Below are 18737 nucleotides of genomic sequence, written 5' to 3' on the forward strand. Positions count from 1 at the left end.
GTCTCAAATGTTTCACATTGTACATCATGACAAATCATAAAATTATGCATTTAACCTTTTGGCTATTTGTGCAATCACATCTGATACTGATTTGTTTTACATGATTTTAAAACGGTTTCCAACGGCTTAAATAAATCAAAAACACTTTCGTGTTATCTTTCCTGTATCTCTTCACGCTTTGCCGTGTGATCTTGAATTTGCACAAGTCCCTTACTTTACGAACACCTAAAGCCTGTTCAACTTCGGGAGTGATGATGAAACCTTTCAAAATACAGTGTCATTCCCAGAAGTCCAAAAAAGTTCTGACGTCTATTACAAACTACTATATCCCACAGTTAATGGCACTTCGAATGTATTATGTGCAAAATGTGTGTTACGATTTAAGTCGTATTTCAAACGACTTTGCATTAAAATGCATTGCATCTTTACATATGCGCAAGAAATTATATACAGAACATATTAATTAAGACACCAATAACACAAAACACGAGATAGTTAAAACACACAACGAAAATTCATTAATAACAAGCCAATGATCAGCTAGTGACTAATTCATTATAGAATTCATTAAACGATTAATGAAACTATTTTCATGTCATGTTAAATGATATGAGGTTAGTTACTCTGCCTGGACTCTCTTAGCGGGAAGATGTCACGTGGGGTTTAGGGACAACAGTACAGACGGGACACACACGCATCATTACTGACCGGCGGAACAAACGCTGTGTCTCCAATTAAACGACGTTTGAACTACCGCACAAAAGTACGGAGAACCTGAATAAAACAACTCACAATGTAACCAGCAAGAATAAAAAACAGTGTCTTGAATAGCCCGGCAGAGCTAAGTTACAGTGTATGGGCTTTCTCCACTGTAAGCTAGTTGGTTAGCTAGTTCGCTAGTATACCCGAAGAACAATGACAGACGCACGGTGAGTTTTCATATATTTATCCGAGTACTTCAATTTTTGAAGTGGTTATACTAGCTAGCTGAGATAGTTAGAAGTGGAGGATGTGTTACGTTAGCTATTATTTCTATGTATATTAACTAACGCTAGATAGCTGTCGTTTAGTTAGATCCGAGCAGAGCATGATTTTTGCATTGCATGTTACAAAGCAGCGTTAGCGAGTTTGTACATCATGTATGATTTATGAGGTTAACTCATTTTGAGGCACTTACATTGCAGCGCAGAGCCAGCAAGAGCCATAAAGGCAATTGACAAACACTCTGTGCATCAGATCTGCTCGGGACAGGTCGTTTTGAGTTTGGCCACAGCTGTGAAAGAGCTGGTGGAGAACAGCATTGATGCAGGTGCTACAAACGTTGGTGAGTGCATCGGTGGTGGGTCTGGCGAGGCCTGAAATATCTTCTCGCTTCAGATGTTGAGTAACTTGCTTTCATTTCTATTTTGTTCGTTGTATCAGACATTAGGCTCAAAGACAATGGTGTAGACCTGGTGGAAGTCTCTGACAATGGAAGGGGTGTAGAGGAGGACAATTTTGAGGGTTTGAGTAAGTTACATTAGCGACATAGTTGTTATGGATCTGCCATAAGCATGAGCTTGTACTCACATTTTATCATTTTCCTTAAATCCACAGCCCTAAAACATCATACCTCTAAGCTGAGGGATTTTTCTGACTTAATACATGTTGAGACGTTTGGCTTCCGTGGTGAAGCTCTCAGCTCACTATGTGCTCTCAGGTGAGTCTCATTAGTTGTTGGTTAACTTTTCTGATGTAGCTAATAGTTCTCTGTCCTGTGGTAATAACTGCCGCAGTAACATGAGCTCCTGTGTCTCACCCCAGTGACCTCAGTGTGGTGACCTGTCATGAGAGCAGCCATGTGGGAACTCGGCTCGTCTTTGACCACAGCGGTCGTCTTATCCAGCGGGTTCCCCACCCCCGGCAGCAGGGCACCACGGTCACCTTGCAGAATCTGTTCTCCACCCTGCCCGTTCGCCACAAAGAGTTCCAGCGCAATATCAAAAAGGTTCAGCAGATGCGTCGCAGATCTGCACTGGCACATTCGAAATGTGGGTGGGTGGATAAGTAAGTGAGCAAGTGATCGACTGGCGACACTTTGTCGTCTCTCCCTCCCAGGAATATTCAAAGATGATCCACGTCCTGCAGTCCTACTGCATCATCTCCACCGGGGTGCGCATCACGTGCACCAATCAGATCGGCCAGGGCAAGCGTAGCACCGTGCTGTGCACAGGCGGGAGCCCGAGCGTGAGGGACAACATTGGAGCGCTATTTGGCCCTAAACAGGTGAGGATGAGCCCTTGCTTGAATCGCAGTTTTGGGATATCACTATTATCATTACTTTACCACAGCTGAAAGGTTCTGGAAAAAAACTTGAAAATGGGCCATGAAAGTGCTTGAATTTTACTTCGTAAAAGGTGTATGAACCCTGCATAAGACTGCATCTCTTCCTCCACTGCTCGGAGCAAAGTTATCTCGGGGACTAATCTGCCATGAACACATGTTAAATGTAGTGTATTCTGTTATTTTCTCCTCTATTTAGATAAAGGTGTTTGTCTCAGAACAGAATGAAACAACAATTATCATGAAAGGAATAAGTTGATCTTGTTGACACATGGTGCTACCTATCTATCTATCTCAGCAAAGTGCTTTTATCACAAATGTAAATTTTAGTGTGCATTTCTTGTTCTTAACCTGCTCTTTTGTGTTTTACAGCTCCAGAGTCTAATTCCCTTTCGGCAAATTTCCCCCACTGACATCATTAAAGAGGATTATGGTTTAAATGGGGCAGAACTTCCTCAAGACCTTTTCACGTGAGTGGTTCTCTCATCTCAACATGACTTAGTAGGGTCTTATCGGTATGGTCAGTACCATATAAATCATATAGAATGTCACCCTTTGGTTGACTGATGCATCTAAACCATGATAATGTTTTAGAAATTGGTTTTTACCTCATCCTATATATTTGTGACCTAAAACGTATATGCAGATTTATTATCCACTTGGATTTATATTTCATGACTGATAATCCATTAGTGTTTCCTCATTTGTATTTGCTTGTATTCCAGAATCTCTGGTTATGTGTCCCAAGCTGATCATGGCGTGGGTCGAAGCGCCACTGACAGGCAGTTCTTTTTCATTAACAAAAGACCCTGTGACCCATCCAAGGTGCTCACGGTCTCTGCTGACCTTATTCCCTCAAATGAGGTACATTCTTCATCTACATGTAGTAACACATCTGTGGCCTGCGTGTGCTTGCAGGTTTCCAAGCTGGTAAATGAGGTCTATCACACATTCAACCGCCACCAATACCCATTTGTTGCTCTGAACATTTCAGTTGCTTCAGGTAGGAAAGAAAAGTGATAAACCTGAAGCTCATGGTTAACAGCAGTAATCGGACTACTCCGATGTGGTGTTATGTACCCAATATTTTAAATTTTAATTTTTTTTGTTCATGCCATGTAGAGTGCGTGGATGTAAATGTGACCCCTGACAAGCGGCAGATATTCTTACAAGAGGAGAAGCTTTTGCTGGCTATTTTGAAGAGTTCACTTCTCACAATGTTCGAGACTGGCATCAATAAAATCACTCTTAATCACAAACTGCATCTCTCAGGCAGTATGTATGCCAGTTAACCACATCCCATTATGTTCATAATTGTTCTAATATAGCAGAGCTTTAAATTATTAATGTCTTGCTCCAACTGTTTCTCTGTCAGGATTGTGTCAACCCACTGATTCTGCTGATGATTCAGAAAGCCGCCCAACAGCTAGCTCATTTGAGGCGAGTACAGAAGAGGATGATGATTCAGAGACGTTGAGTCAAAGCCCAAAGACACCCATTAACTTGGCTGGACTGAAAGCAGCATTCTCAAGCCAGCGGGCTCCTGGTATTGGCACAAAAACGTCTAACAGTAAAGCTGTATGTCATGATCCAGCTCAGAAAAAGATGCAGTCTTTTTTCCACCGCTCTGAAAGTTCTAATAGCACAAAGCACTTAAGTTTTCTTTCACGCATTTCTGAAAATGCAAATTCACCACCAAAATCATCTCTCCTGAATAAGTATAAACACAACCCAGTCATCGATACTGATTCAAGCCTCTCTGAGCATGGCTCCACCACAGGAACCCCACAGTCTCTCTGTGAAACCACTTCCAAATTCACCTCTGCAAACTGCCTTTCAGACAAGAGTAGCGTTACAAACGACCCTCACAATAAACCCATCAATAAGGTGCATGATGGTTTAGAACCTGTAGGCCAAGAGATGGAGGCCATTATTAGTCCTGAGAGGGTCTTCAGTCCTGAAGCGAAGAAGTGCAGATGGGAGAAGACGCAGGTGCTATGTGCCGGGGCTCAAGACGCTCCCTCAGGGTTGTTTGACAGATGCGTCAGTGTGCGGAAAAAGATGGTGTCTTTGCCGTTCTCAATGACACTGCTTGCCAGTAAGATGGAAATACTAAAGTCCCAGCGAAGAGAGCAGATGGACCAAGAGCCAAAATACAGACGCTTCAGGGCACAGATTAACCCTGGCGACAACCAGAGTGCGGAGAATGAGCTGAAGAAGGAGATAAGGTGGGGCATCCAGCCTGCTTCGTTAGTACTCCGAAATGGAGTGTTTGCTCAGGATCTAATGCATCCACAGTTTATAGCCTGTTTTTGTTTTTTTTTTTTGTTTGTTTTTTTAGCAAAAACATGTTCAAACAGATGGAGATTATTGGCCAGTTCAACCTGGGTTTCATCATAACCAAGTTAAAGTCAGACCTTTTTATGATCGACCAGCACGCCACTGATGAGAAGTACAACTTTGAGATGCTGCAGCAACACACCACCCTAAATGGCCAGAGACTTATCGCGTAAGCCTGGCTGATCACACTCAACGAGCTGTTTAAAAAGCTGCATTTGCATTCCTTTGAACTACAGCTGCATATGTTCTTTGATCTCAGTCCGCAGAGTCTCAATCTTACTGCTGTGAGTGAAACTATACTTATTGAAAACATCGACATTTTCAAGAAAAATGGCTTCGAATTTCTTATTGATGAGGATGGTGGGTGCAAAACAATAAAAAAATATTCTTATATTATAACTTGTCCATCAGAAGAATGAAGTGTTAATGTCGTGTTTTACAGCACCAGTCATGGAGAGAGTGAAGCTGGTGTCTTTACCAACAAGTAAGAACTGGACCTTTGGCCCCAGTGACATTGAGGAGCTCATCTTCATGCTTAGCGACAGTCCTGGAGTCATGTGCAGACCGTCTCGCGTCAGGCAGATGTTTGCCTCTAGAGCGTGTCGCAAATCGGTGAGTGAAGCTTCTTTGAGACTATCCTGGCTAACTGCAGTGGCCTCTTTGATTTGAAGTTTATGTTGTGCGGTTGTTAAGACTTGCCTTTTTAAATTACAGGTAATGATTGGAACTGCTCTCAACATCAGTGAAATGAAAAAGCTTGTGGTCCATATGGGGGAGATCGAGCAGCCTTGGAACTGCCCTCATGGCAGACCCACCATGAGGCACCTCGCCAACCTAGATATCATTTCTCAAGACTGAGACACATCTGTGAATCTTCATTGCTGTAAATACAGATGCATCTGTATATCTCATTCAAGCTTTCATTCAAGATCCTAGAATATTTGTTTGCTTTAACAGGCAAACATTCATCATGTATCTAATTATGGCATTTATGGTCTCGACATTTCACTGTTGCCTGTATTATTTAATGTATACATGTGCTTTTTTATGAGAAAATAAAAGTTCTTCTAGACCTTTTTACAAATTATTTCAATAGAAAAACTTCGAAGGTGTATTTTTATGTTTTAAAGGTTGCAAATAAAATGTTTACCCTAGAAATAAACACGTGCTCAGTGTGACCCATCTAACTTGCCGTACATTATACCTTAGTAACAAGATTCCCGTTGCTATGCACAACAAAAGCCTTGAGCTAAGCTAGCCGTAAAGTTTGCCCGACCATGTCAAAGGGAGAGAAAAAGAAAAGGTCTGATAGAGCTACACCAGATTCCTCACATGTAAAGTTAACAGCGGATTGCTCTTCCTCAAGCGCTGTTTCGGAACACGTCGGTAGTCCAGATGAGGAGCACGATGCTCCCGTGGAGTTCCCAGTATCTATTACTGTATCGCAGTCTTCAATCGACCAAGAAACAAACCATGAGCCGAAGATAAATAAAATCCCTATTCTTTCGAAGATAATTGTTCAGAGGTTGGTTTATGATCAGGTTAATTACCGGAGATTACTGGAAACATGATAAAATATTAAACTAACGTATTTTCAGGTACGAAGGCGACAAGTGTGAAGATGTGTTTCACGGAGAAGGTGTTGCTATCTGTCAAGGTGGCCATGTTTACAAGGTGCGCGTTGCAAAATAGTCAATCTGAATGTTATAGTGAGATCAAATGTACAGTATTTTACCCTATTAATTCACCAGGGAACCTTTGCGAATGGTTTAATGCATGGACGTGGAGAATACACGTGGGCTGACGGCTTGAAGTATGAGGTATGTCACTTTACAGGAACTGTCACTTTACAGTTATTTCACGACATTTCTGTTGCAATAAAAAAAAAAAAACTCAGAAACGACCACAGACGCATTTATATGTTAATGATATCAGCTGTCGTCTTTGCTGACAGGGGGAATTTGCATCAAATATCCCTATGGGACACGGAACTTACACGTGGCTAGACGGTAGCACCTATGAGGGAGAGGTATGCTGTGGCATCCGTCATGGTGCTGGCGCTTATAAATGTACCAAAACATCCACTGTGTACAGAGGGCAGTGGCACCAAGGCAAAAGACATGGGAAGGTATGAAAATATGTCCATCAAAGACAAATTCATTGCAAATAGATATTTACCTAATGGAATACACCATTTGGTTGTAGGGTACAATATATTACAATCAAGAGGTCACCTCATGGTATGAAGGAGACTGGCTATACAACCAAAGAGAAGGTTGGGGAGTTTGCTGGTATGTGGCGATGGTCACATGTCCTACACTTCAGAGCCATAAAGCATCCACTTCTGGCACATAACCTTGCGCCACTTGACAATTACTCACTTCAAAGCGATTGATGCAGCCCTCTCTCACTCCAAAGTTATCCATCTGGAAACATATATGAAGGACAGTGGCAAAATAATATTCATCATGGACAAGGGAGGATGAAATGGATTAATCTGGGCCAGCAGTACAGTGGGCAGTGGGTTAATGGTGTCCAGGTCTGTCAGTGTGTTCATCATTTTAAATTATTGAGATGGTTGGAGAAGCTTATTTTACAATCCTGCTGTAAAATTATACCCATTATCCCTGCAGCATGGACATGGGACACACACATGGATCCTGAAACGAATTCCTGGTTCTCAGTACCCCCTTAGGAATGAGTACAAAGGAGAGTTTGTTCAAGGCATGCGTCATGGAAAGGGAACGTTCTTCTATTCAAGTGGGGCACAGTATTCTGGGGACTGGAAAGACAACAAAAAGCATGGTCAGGTAAATCACTTGGAATTTTTTGGTTCTTTGTCAAGAACACACACATACACACATGCGTATATATACTTTTTTTATGTGTCATTTTTCAGGGCACGTTCATTTTCAAGAATGGTTGCATATATGAAGGGCAGTTCCTTGATGATCGCATGGCTGAATTTCCTGTATTCTCAGTCGATGGCGCCTTAACCCCTGACTTGAGTGGAATTAAAACACACTCCCAAACTTCTGATGGGGGTAGGGCTCAGAAGTCCGTCCTTATAAATGCACAAACAGTTTTAGACAATTAATGTGAAGTTGTTTTGCTGGCATTAAGGGATGGCAGTATTTGATTGTGTGCAGGTGACTTGCCCAGCAAAGCCAAAAGGTCAAGCGGCAGCAAATCAGTGCTTGGGACTGACATGGTTTTGAACATACAGACACTATTAAACCAAATGCCTGAATCACAAAGAGACCAAGAGCTCCGACAGGTTTGTATGATGCTCTGTGGAGATTCTGCCTGGACACCAATCATACTTCTCCATTTAGACAGTTTGAGTACCATTAAGTCTTAGGAATCTTAAACCATCCTCAATAACATATAACAGGTTATTTCAGTATAATGATATCTGCTATGCATATATGTTCAGGTCGAATTTGCTGTAATGAGGCACACTACATTGCTGAGAGAGATATATAGTTTCTACAGCAGCCTTGGGCACAACCACTCACCAGACAACACTTTTGTGCTCACTCGCCTGCAATTCTGGCGTTTTCTTAAGGACTGCAACGTCCACCAGCATGGAATAACCCTAGCACAGATAGACCGCTTGACTGATGGTAATTATTAATTCTTGTCTTTTGATTTTCTTGTTATAGGGTTGGTCAGTTTGCTTTGGTAAAACTGTCTAAAAATAATATAATTATTATAATATAACAATAAATTAATTAGTTTAAATTTTTTTATTTGGAATGGCCATTGATGGTATTTTTCTATTAATGCAGAGGATATTTCTCCAGAGGAAGTTCATTCCCCTTTCAGTACGTTGTTACTGAGAAAATATCTTAGTTGTATAATTTTTGCAGCATACCACATTTACCACAAACACACTGAGTAAGTAGCTTGTCTATTGGAGAACTTATTAATCCTTAAATATTGGTTTCTGGCTAAAATCTCAATTATTCTTCATGTTTCAGGTCTTCTGTCAATGTGCTTGAAGAGTGCTTCTCCAGACTCATGAGGCAGAATATCATTCCCAATGCTAAAAATATTAAAGGTCCATAATGGATAATAGATTCATATGTACATGTATTGTGTCTTATTGTGTTGAGGAAGTGGGTGGTGGCATTGCATAAAGGTGTATAAAGGAAAACATCTTCACCTTCCCTACTCTCTCCCCATTTGTTTTATTTGGTGCACAGGTTAAACTCTTCCTTCCTTCTTTTCCTAGATTTCTTTTTAGGATAGAATGGCTTAAAATGAGTCACTGAACTCATTTGAACTTTTAAGAGATTCACTAATGAAATATCTTAATTGCTTTATCTGTATACAGGGCCTCTTTTCTGCCAGCCTCTCCATGCTGCTACTGGCATGACTTATATTGACAGATGCTGGGACATATACCAGGCCTTGTGTAAAGACAACTCTTCTTCCTCCTCTGGCCACACCATGACTGCCAGGCACTTCCTCTGGATGTTTAAGGTGGAATACCTCTGCGAATAGTACGGTTTATTTGTTATTACATCGCAGTTTTGAATTCCTCCTTGACCATTCCTTTGCATGGCCAGGATCTTGGACTCTTTGATAGTGAGCTAACCACAGCAAAAGTCCTGGAGGTTCTCTCTGCAGAGAATCCTGCAATCTACACCACCACTCACAGCAACCTAGATTTAGAGGTTGGTTCTTCTGTTGAAGACCTTTAAATTTTAGTGAAATAAATATAATATGAATTACCTGAAAGGCCAAATTGGATAGGTTGTGACTGAATCATACTGAATAATTCCATTGCAGATTAATTTTCTTGAGTTCTTTGAGGCCCTGCTGAGTTGTGCTGTGGTGAAGAGAATCCATGGAATCAGAACTGCTCAGCACAGCCAGTGTGAGCTGGGTGAGCAGGGAGGGACTGGGAGAACATTGAGAGGTGAAATGAGAGACAGTTCCCTTCCCAGCCAATGGAACTCACAGGTGTGAAAGCGAGTTCAGGAAATAGAATGTCTCCTGCAAAGCCCTACGTAACATGGAATATGAATGTTTGCCAGGCTGAATGAGTGTTTCAGGATGTGCACATACAAACAATGCCATGTTCTCCTACAGAATGAAGCAACAGCAAAGCCTTCAGACCCCACTGTTTCATCTAGTGCTGGCAGTGACTTTGAGGTTTGTTCTGTTCTTAGGTAATGCGTTTTCATTTCATTCTCATGTGCCATCATGCTCTCCTGCACTCCTAGATTGTCAAAACTAAATCGACAAGACATTCAACCCCAGATGAAGAGGAGCAAAGTCTTAAAAGTACTTTCAAATGCATTGGACTGACATTGTTTCATTAATTAAATCATTGTTCATATGATCAAAGACAGCATCTTAGATTACTGATGTGGTTATTATTATTCACTAGATCAGACCAATTCAGTCTCCAAGGTGGCTGTGTCAAATACAACTGGTGATGAGATGGAATCAAACAAAGAAGCTACAAGCTGTGTGTCGGTCATAGACACCAAGATAACCAGACAATCTTGTGTTATCAGCACAGGTACAGACATGTCATATCTTATCTACTTTATGCAACCCCTTACACCAAGTAACTTTTCAGGAGATTTCACTTAAATCAGACATCCTGACCACCTCAGTCCAAACTATTGAGAAGACTCCGAACACTGGAAGTTCAAAATTGTTTGAAGTCATTTGGTGTATGAGCAGCATTGGGCTATGCTACACTTTACCAACCCAGCTCTACTAGAGGGTCATTATGTTGTCTGTTTGCATCACGTGTCTTGTACTGTGATCTTGGGTCCTTGTACAGAGGCTGCTGAAAGAGATCTAGAGTGTTGGATCCACAGGACCCAGCAGTTCTTCACACAGGCATTCTTCCCAGCCTACCAACACCACCTGGAGCTGAAAAAGGAGGTGCAGGAGCAACACCGAAGACAGACTGCAAATTATAAAATGGCTCTAGATAAGGCTAGGCAGAAAGCCAGGTAGTTCAATAACTAAATAAGCAAATAAACTTAGTGATTGTGGCAATGCTAGGAAAATGTGCATGTTCAGATTACTGGGGATTAAACAGGCCCCTTTTACTTTAGGATGTTGCATGCATGTGTACTTCTAACGTTCCCTTCCATATCAGAGCTCAATATTATAGTGTAGTATGTTGGTCTGCCATTTGTCCAGACTGAGAGCAAGGGAGGAGGAAGGAGAAAGACAAAGGAATGATCTTCCTGATGAAGATCTGAATCATTCATCCCCTGATTGTGTGAACCTTGTGACGTCTTCCACATCTGGCTCTTAAATAACTACCCCCAGTTGGAACAAGTAGTAGTAGTAAAAGACTGAAAATGTTCAAAAATGTTTTTATTGGTTATCAAAACTTTATCTACTTGAAGATTTACATAGATCCTTAAAATAGTTAACGAACAATCCTATTGTGAATAATAATAAAAAAATCTTCACACGGTAATACACGTGTTGCCATACACAAGAACACGTGTGCTATTTACTAGAAGGTGGTGTGAACATCATGAGATCACACACCGACTGCCTCACTCTGTTCCTCTGCTCTGGGGTGAACAGCAGTTGGTTGTCCATCAGCTGAAAGACAATAACATTGTGTTACTGGACAAATACATCATGTAGCAACCATACAGTGTCAGAGTGTAAACCTATACTGTCTAGCTGACAGTTTGATGCAATGAGCAAATGTAATATGTTAATAAAGGGAAAAGAATCAAAGTCATTTTATTGTCTGAAACTGTCCAAGTGCACCAGAAATAAAGAGAAAAGTAAAATCCACCTGTTCAGTCCCAGGAGTGAACACCAGTGGTGCCAGTGGTAGAGCTGAGGTCAGGGTGAGAAAGAGAATATGAGGACCAGGTGCACAAGACGACCTCAAAGAGACACCAAGAATCACCACCAATGGTGCAAAACCCAACAGTACCTGTAGATGTCATCGGTGTTCTCTGGGTGCTTTCTTCTGCCTGAGAGATAGGGCTCTCCATCTCAACGTCCACTGCCCCGAGAGAAAACCTCTCTACCCCTGGGCCCTGGACAGGAGTTAAGCTACAGCGGTCCGTCGGCTGCAGGTATCGCTCAAAGTCCAAATCTGCAACATGCTAAGACAATAACAGCATGATACCGAAAGTTCACCGTAGCTGACTTCACCGGGCTGACTTGATACACATAATCATGTCAGAAAGATTATGCATTGTGCTCATGTGATTACCTCAGCATCAGGACTTTCTGTCATTTCAAAGTTTGTACTGGTGGGAGTTCTGTAAAGACAAGAATCAGGATGATCATCCTCTTAAAATATCCCAACTGAGACAGGTTGCGTTGCAAAATATTTAAGTCATGGAAAGCAGAGGTCTGTATTAGATCATCCAAACATTAGAATGTCCTTTAAATCGGTGGTATTATTGGGAGCAAGTTCACATCACAAGAAAGTACATGCTTGGAACAGGTTTTTATTTTATTGGTGGTGGGTGTCAAATTTTGTAAAACAATTATGTAAGGAAAATTATATATTTTAATGTCTGCCTAAACTAAAAGCTAATCATATTTTTAAACACATACCCTAAACCATCTTAACACCTTGATAGTAATTCTTAGAATACATGTTTTGAGAAAGAAAACGCTCCATTATCGGCTCTGCAATCAGCAACAAAAATGCTTGTGGTTTTGCTCTAATAACCAACCAGGAATGATCTGTATGAAGAGATGGGCATCCCTGGCTGTCAACCGTTTTGCATGTGCATGTACATAGAAGGCTAGGCCAAGCATGTAGACTTCAATTACAGCATATTTAACCCATCAAGTGATATTTATGGATTAAGTTCACTCCAAATGTAGATTGTAGGATAGTACAGTGTAGGGATGCTTACCTTTTACTGTTAGAGCTGCCAGCACTGTCGGAGAGAGAGAGGACATGTGGTGTGGTGAACATCATAGAAGGGGAAAGGGCAGAAGCACGGAGCTCCAGACTTTCTGCTTGCGGAGGAGCCTTGGACACAGGAGAATGGCTGAGAGACAGGGAGCCAGATCTAACGGGGGAGGCACCTGCTGCTGGGTTGACTGCAGGGCTCCTTGGTAGTTCGGGAACTATGGGCTCTTCAGTGTGGTCATGGGATGATGCTGCCCCAGTATCAGACTCAGGAACGGCTTTTTTGGGCTGTGCGCCAAGCAAGTGTTCAGGGATTTGGAGAGGTAGCTCTGCCTCGGTCTGGAGAGGGTAGTCACGTGGCTGGATCTCTGCTGACCGACTCACCGGAGTGTCAGCTGGGGCATTTGTGAGGTCTGACTGGAAACGAGGGGTAGTGTCGGGTGGGCTGCGTTCTGTGCGCGAGGCTCGGGGCGAAGCGGCAGGGGAGAGAGTGAGGCACATAGGGCTGATCTGGAGTGGGTCGGGGGAGCAGGGGAAGGAGTCAGCAGGGCGTTGAGGAGTACAGGCAGGAGTGGCGGTGGAAGGAGCTACTTTGGTAGGGGTAGCATTAGTTATGAGTGGAAGAGGAGAAGCACATGGGATGACAGAGGATCGATGCAGACTGCCTGGGGTGCTGAGCTTGGACACACAGGGGAAAGACCGGGGCAAGGGAGCTGCGCTCAGTCGTGACGACCTCCTCACAGCACCTGGGGGGGGGGGGGGGGGGGGGGGGGGGGATGGGGGGGTCATAGTTTAACCCACATGCATTAGCAATGTTCTGAACCGTGATCACCAAAAGTTCCATTGTTAATTCCAACTGATACTACTAGGTTGTATTGAAGTCATACCAACAACTTTGGCTGGACTCTCCACCTGGAAGAAACCTCCATGGAACACTACGGTCTGGGCAGCTGGGGCGTCCGGGGCAGAAGGAGGCTCATCCAGAACGGTGGCCGAAGCTGTGGTGGCCTTCACCGCCGCGGCCTGCTTGGCCTTCATAGCAGCCTTGACCGCAGCCAGACGACTCTTTGCAGCGGCGCTGGATCCCCCGCCTGCCCCAGGCTTACATCCTGCCACAGGGGGCTTCTGCAAGAGCAGGCACAAACAGGCAGCAATCAGCAATCCACTGACCAATCACAGGCCATATTAAGGGAAAGGATCTATTTTTGAACTGGCAGGGGAGATATTATGTTACAGGTCATTTCATATACCTTGAGGACCTTTTTCTGCTTGGTGACAGTTTTGGTTTCCTCTTGCCATCCTCTAGTTTCTGCTTCTTTCAATGCAATGAACTTCTTATTAACATCTTCCACCTTACAAGAGTCAAAAGGGATCAGAGCTTCATGTCGACATGCTTATGTCATGCTTTTCACCTTCATACTCAATATACAGACAGTTCAACAACATTCAATAAAGACTCTACAGCACTTAATCACCTGAAAGTACACCATGTCCCAGAAGCCCTGCAGATCTGAGCAGGTGGTGATTTTCTCCCCGCGGCCCAGGTCACAGTCATCCACCAGGCCTCCAAACTGGCCAAAACGCTCCTTCATCAACAGCCTGGCCTGGCCCACAGCCGTCCGCATCCGGTCCCGCACTGGACGGCCAGGGAAGAGTGAAAACATTCAAAAGTGCACCGAGCACAAGAAGGTGGACATCAGGCACACGTGAGAAGCACGTGTGACTGAACACTCACTCTCGTCAGGTATGGAGGAATCTTCAAATCGCATCTCCCAAATCTCGGACAACCCAGTCAACCGCTCTGTCTCGCTGGCCATGACTGCCCTACAGGACACATGTAGGCATATATATATATATATATATATATATATATATATATATATATATATATGGTACATACTGCACACAGGAGGCGCATCTATATATCCGCTGAGAAAACAAGTGAATTTACTCTCACCTGAAATAAGAGACATCATGCTCAGGCTCCAGAGGGGAAGAGGGTGGAGAAATGGAGGCAGGGGGTGGAGTTCGAGGGGCAGGGGGTGGAGTTTGAGGGGCAGGGGGTGGAGGGGCAGAAGCAACAGGAGATGAGGCAGAAGCTGGAGAAGTGCTGGGTAAGCCAGGTGGAAGACAGGGAGGAGTAGAAGTAGGAGATGCAGGTGGCAGGGGAGAAGGAAGGGTGGGCTCCAACTTGGGTTCAAAGGACAAGCTAGAGAAGGCAAGAGCAAAAGGAATACATTCTGAATTACTGTACCACATTCCTTGTAGTATATCAAGAGCATAATATTGTCTAACAGTATATACTACATAGCCCTACCTGGGTGAGAGGAAGGAGTCAGCAGAGCGAGGAGAGAGTGGCTCAGGCTGGAAGGCTCTCAGACCGGCAGGAGCCTGGAAGACGAAATCTTGTGGAGCAAATGAGGCTGCAATCATTTCACCTTTTTCCACTATCTTAGCCTCCTCGTGAAGGGAGGGAGTCACTGGAGGCACCTCCTCTTTGGCAGGCTGCTGAAATACACACCACATTACCAACAATATCTCAAACCAGACCACTCCGGGAACGAAACATGTACAGCAAAACAAAACAAGACATTTAAAAACCACTAATTACTACTTACCTTATTTTTAGCAGCTGGCACATTTCCCGTGTTTCCTGCTGAGAAGTAAATGTCCAGTTTACAAATAATATTTGTACATATACTTATAAAACAGCTTCTTTATATTCCATGTAAACACCTTGTATAGTTTTCTCTCTGCCTGCAGATGGTGCTGCCTGAAGCCTGCTAGCAGATCTCGTTTTAACACCCTGAAGATCTTCAAGTGGGTAAAGAACAAAACAGGAGAGAGAAACGTAAATATGTTTACCTGGGGGTGGGGGATGGGTGGGAAACATGCAAAAAAAAAAAAAAAAAAAAAAAAAAAAAAAAAAAAAAAAAAAAAAAAAAAAAAAGAGGAGGAGGAGGAGGAGGAGGAAAGCACAGTTCCAAGTTAACCTGCAGCATGTTTAACTGCACCTCTGGCCATCACAGTTGCTGCCATTGATCTAGAGCTTGATCGTGCAGCTGGGGCCCTGACAGCTGGTTCAACTGTACAAAGACACACAAGACCAATATCATAAAAAGAGTAAATAGTCCCTGGTGAAGGAGGCTTATTTACATCATCTTCATTGTAGATACTGTAAGCAATTTTAAGCACAGCACTTGTATGCAATCTCAGATGTATGGCAACAAAGCATAAAAAAGTACAGCACAATTCCTGTAACACTTTTTTAAATAAATAGTGTTAATATGCATAAATATGTTCAGATATATCATGTTTAAGACAAGCAAGGAAAAGGGCACTCATACCTTTCTTCTGTACAACTTGTCTCTCGATTAACTGCAGTGTTCAGAATAGAGAAGGGCATAAGTGCACATGTATGCAAACGTAATGCCAAAAATGACGGGTGTACAGAAAAGACATATTACCTTTTGTTGTGGTTGCTGTTTCATGGAACGAGTCACTCTGGTAGACTGAATAGATACTGTGGCCTGAAATAAATGTCACTGAGTACTACACCCCAAATAACATGTCCAAATACAGGTTGAAGTGAAATTATTCAATCCACTTACCTTGGCTGTAAATGGTACAACAGGATTCGAAGTCACGTAGCCCAGGGGCTGTGGACGGTAGAGGCCGACTTTAAACACACCCTTCTTCTCCTTCTCCCGCCTCTCCTTCTCCTTCTGCAGTGCTTTTTGCTCTTTGAAATGTGCCAGCATCTTTTTCCTCTGTTCTGCAGCACTGTTTCCTACTCAGAACACCATATATGAAACATGCAGCATTTTCATCAACACAATTGTACAGTTGTACATGATTTGTAAGATAGAGTAGATTAATAAACTTTTACCTGCTTTAGTTTTGTGTGCAATTTCCTGGGCAGTGATGACAGATTTTTCAAGGGTTGACACATCCATTGAGAGTTCAGACTCTGGAAGCTGATCCAGGCATCGACGGAGGTTCTGCATTCTTTCCCTGTTCTCCTTCTGACATTGAGAGCGCCGTCTGGACATCTTGACTCGCATCATAGAGACGCTGAAGTCTCGCTTGTAGAGATGTGCAAAGCGAGTCTCCATACTACAAAAAGCAAAAACTGCACATTAAGAGTAATAGGAGCCCAGTATATACATTTTAAAGAAAAAAAAAATGACCACATGGTCTAAAACTACCATTTTTGGGTCTGGCATACCATTTTAGATATTTACAAACCAAGGATTCTATGGTTTAGAGGAGTAGCCATGTTACATGTAGGCATATACTTGAAGAATAAGGTGGTTAAGGAAAAGACAAATGTAAATAAATAAAACTGCCATATTTTGTCAATTGTGATTTTTTCACCGCAATCGAAATTTGACCTCTGCTTTTTACCCATATGTGCAGTTAGAACACACACACACACACACACACACACACGTGATTACTAGGGGGCTGTGGATCACATGCCCAGAGCGGTGGGCAGCCCTAGCCCGGCGAGCAGTTGGGGTTAGGTGCCTTGCTCAAGGGCACCTCAGTTATGGCCTCAGGCCTGGGAATCGAACCCACGACCCTCCGGTCACAAGACCAGTTCCCTACCACAGGACCATGACTGCCCCAAAAACCAAGTCATGACACGAACACTGTCGAAACAGCACACAGCTAGGGTATGATCTAATTTCATGTTCTAATTTAATGATTAAGAAACTGGAACTGTTACTTCATGTTAGTGTTACTAATTTTGATTAATCTATAGCTAGCCAGCTGGCTAGCTAACCAACAGAACCCCGTGCTGCCTAACTAATAAATACATTACCAAGCGAGGTTACTATGTAAACCTAACGTTACAGTTACACAGAAAGATACACACAGCAAAACAGTTAGCTAACTAACTAGCAATTAGAACCTCAACCTCAATTTCAAGGCATAATAAAAACCCAAATTCGAAAAATGTTATCGGTGACTTTAACCATCATGTTAACACTTAATAAAACGATTAGCAAGCGACAGAACAGTTTTTATATTAATTAAAGGCACATCACAAGTTAACGCTAACTACCGCTGTTGAACGTTGAAGATAGCTAGTTCGCTAGAAAATGTCAAATTATGTGGATGAGAATGCTTTTCAAAAAACATGTAACTATAATTCTCTCTCGGTGTGTAGGTTGAAGGTTTTTACCTGTATGTGAATCTGTGAATATATGTTAATATTATCCCCTCACTGTTTAATTTGCGCATACAAATAAGTTACACAATTAGTAAACAAACGTCGTCGAGATCTTCAAGACTTCATTTACGTCAGGCAAGATGGCGGGTATGGTTTAAAAATTTGATCCCTCTTTTCTGATAGGCTGATCGCTACCCGGAAGTACGCACTGATTGGTTATTTTTGGTTGAACAGACGAATCACTGGTCAGGTTCGTCCGCGGTCCATTCGGAGCTGAAGATTAAGAAACCGTCCGAGGTTCGGCACGGACGTGTAGGAGGCATAGTTGCCAGGTTCGCGGTTTTCACGCCAAATTGGGCTAGTTTGAAAATCCAGCCGCGGGTAAAAATTCTGGGGCCGCGGGGTACGGTTTTTTGGGCTACTTTTGAGTTGGGCTACCGCGGGAGTTACAAGTCAAGACTAAGAATCGATAGCGATATAATAGTCAATTTGTCTCCATTCTACACTTGCATCAGGTGTGCTATGTAAAAGGGCAAAGGTGGACCAGGATTTATGATGTCCAGAGTAATAAAATGGTCACTGTCGTTAAGAAATCCAGCTCTTTAAATTAGGTGATTAGAAAGATAGGACGGTCCAATTTGATTTTCTTAAGTAAATGCCAAAATACATTAAAATAAATACATCTACACCCTATCCTTTAGAAATAGATCACTGTAAAAACTTAATGATTTTTATTGTAATTCAAACAAAGAATTTCAGTATGTAGATTTTCACTGTTGCAGTCACCTATAAAAGTCATTGGCTGGACACACAACATATTTCGTTTACTTGGTAATTTCCGAATTTGCTCTGGTGACGTTAGCTAGAATACTACAGTGATCAGATGTGCGCAGGGGAGGGGTAGACCAAACGCAACTGGTATATTCTGCGTATTCGACCGATAAATCTTGTTATTTAATTGTTCTATTGTGAACATGTAATAACCCACTGCAAAATGCATGACTCGCAAAATATTTT

At 42.6% G+C, this 18737-nt stretch overlaps 3 protein-coding genes across 12 annotated transcripts; 2 read left to right on the top strand and 1 right to left on the bottom strand.

Annotated features, from left to right (window-relative positions):
- The first annotated feature begins 94 nt into the window (after positions 1 to 94).
- pms2 (PMS1 homolog 2, mismatch repair system component) lies at positions 95 to 5795 on the top strand. The gene is made up of 15 exons (XM_077000246.1): positions 95 to 929; positions 1185 to 1324; positions 1423 to 1509; positions 1597 to 1699; positions 1804 to 1987; positions 2098 to 2265; positions 2695 to 2792; positions 3048 to 3147; positions 3241 to 3325; positions 3445 to 3597; positions 3698 to 4550; positions 4664 to 4831; positions 4922 to 5022; positions 5105 to 5274; positions 5377 to 5795. The coding sequence occupies exons 1-15, from the start codon at positions 916 to 918 to the stop codon at positions 5518 to 5520; spliced, it is 2568 nt and encodes an 855-aa protein (XP_076856361.1). The 5' UTR covers positions 95 to 915; the 3' UTR covers positions 5521 to 5795.
- A 94-nt stretch (positions 5796 to 5889) lies between these two features.
- On the top strand, positions 5890 to 11379 carry rsph10b (radial spoke head 10 homolog B). Of its 2 annotated transcripts, XM_077000260.1 has the most exons (20): positions 5890 to 6187; positions 6261 to 6336; positions 6414 to 6482; positions 6617 to 6790; positions 6868 to 6953; positions 7081 to 7201; positions 7296 to 7472; positions 7562 to 7706; positions 7812 to 7939; positions 8099 to 8288; positions 8454 to 8562; positions 8646 to 8725; positions 9002 to 9150; positions 9237 to 9344; positions 9460 to 9633; positions 9763 to 9825; positions 9897 to 9957; positions 10064 to 10198; positions 10469 to 10643; positions 10837 to 11379. In XM_077000260.1, the coding sequence occupies exons 1-20, from the start codon at positions 5940 to 5942 to the stop codon at positions 10952 to 10954; spliced, it is 2586 nt and encodes an 861-aa protein (XP_076856375.1). In that variant the 5' UTR covers positions 5890 to 5939; the 3' UTR covers positions 10955 to 11379. The 2 variants fall into 2 exon arrangements, with proteins under 2 accessions (XP_076856375.1, XP_076856377.1); XM_077000262.1 differs by lacking the exons at positions 9897 to 9957; positions 10837 to 11379 and having other exon boundaries at positions 10469 to 10605.
- Positions 11000 to 17866, bottom strand: dlgap5 (discs, large (Drosophila) homolog-associated protein 5). 9 transcript variants are annotated; one of them, XM_077000258.1, is made up of 19 exons: positions 17733 to 17866; positions 16431 to 16657; positions 16153 to 16331; positions 16009 to 16071; positions 15889 to 15919; positions 15556 to 15627; positions 15278 to 15355; positions 15160 to 15194; positions 14859 to 15046; positions 14499 to 14750; positions 14277 to 14365; positions 14017 to 14177; positions 13792 to 13893; positions 13429 to 13666; positions 12543 to 13287; positions 11885 to 11933; positions 11600 to 11774; positions 11456 to 11499; positions 11000 to 11253 (listed from the first exon to the last, which is right to left on the bottom strand). In XM_077000258.1, exons 1-19 carry the CDS (start codon positions 17789 to 17791, stop codon positions 11155 to 11157), a joined length of 2886 nt encoding a protein of 961 aa, XP_076856373.1. In that variant the 5' UTR covers positions 17792 to 17866; the 3' UTR covers positions 11000 to 11154. The 9 variants fall into 9 exon arrangements, with proteins under 9 accessions (XP_076856373.1, XP_076856372.1, XP_076856371.1 ...); XM_077000257.1 differs by having other exon boundaries at positions 14859 to 15049; XM_077000256.1 differs by having other exon boundaries at positions 15160 to 15197.
- Between the last annotated feature and the right edge of the window lie 871 nt (positions 17867 to 18737).

The sequence above is a fragment of the Brachyhypopomus gauderio genome, chromosome 3 (genome assembly GCF_052324685.1).
Source record: "Brachyhypopomus gauderio isolate BG-103 chromosome 3, BGAUD_0.2, whole genome shotgun sequence".
Classification (NCBI taxonomy): domain Eukaryota; kingdom Metazoa; phylum Chordata; class Actinopteri; order Gymnotiformes; family Hypopomidae; genus Brachyhypopomus; species Brachyhypopomus gauderio.

Bases quoted from the DNA above. Each gene is read 5' to 3' on its own strand.
- pms2 (XM_077000246.1), top strand. The intron at 1,325-1,422 runs GTGAGTGCATCG...TCGTTGTATCAG, and splicing joins TGCAGGTGCTACAAACGTTG to ACATTAGGCTCAAAGACAAT. The intron at 1,510-1,596 runs GTAAGTTACATT...TTAAATCCACAG, and splicing joins GGACAATTTTGAGGGTTTGA to CCCTAAAACATCATACCTCT.
- rsph10b (XM_077000260.1), top strand. From the start codon at position 5,940: ATGTCAAAGGGAGAGAAAAAGAAAAGGTCTGATAGAGCTACACCAGAT. The intron at 9,151-9,236 runs GTGGAATACCTC...TTGCATGGCCAG, and splicing joins ACTTCCTCTGGATGTTTAAG to GATCTTGGACTCTTTGATAG. The intron at 9,634-9,762 runs GTGTGAAAGCGA...GTTCTCCTACAG, and splicing joins CCAGCCAATGGAACTCACAG to AATGAAGCAACAGCAAAGCC.
- dlgap5 (XM_077000250.1), bottom strand. From the start codon at position 17,791: ATGCGCAAATTAAACAGTGAGGGGATAATATTAACATATATTCACAGA. The intron at 15,050-15,159 runs GTAAGTAGTAAT...TGTGTATTTCAG, and splicing joins TGCCAGCTGCTAAAAATAAG to CAGCCTGCCAAAGAGGAGGT. The intron at 13,894-14,016 runs GTGATTAAGTGC...GACTCTTGTAAG, and splicing joins GGGACATGGTGTACTTTCAG to GTGGAAGATGTTAATAAGAA.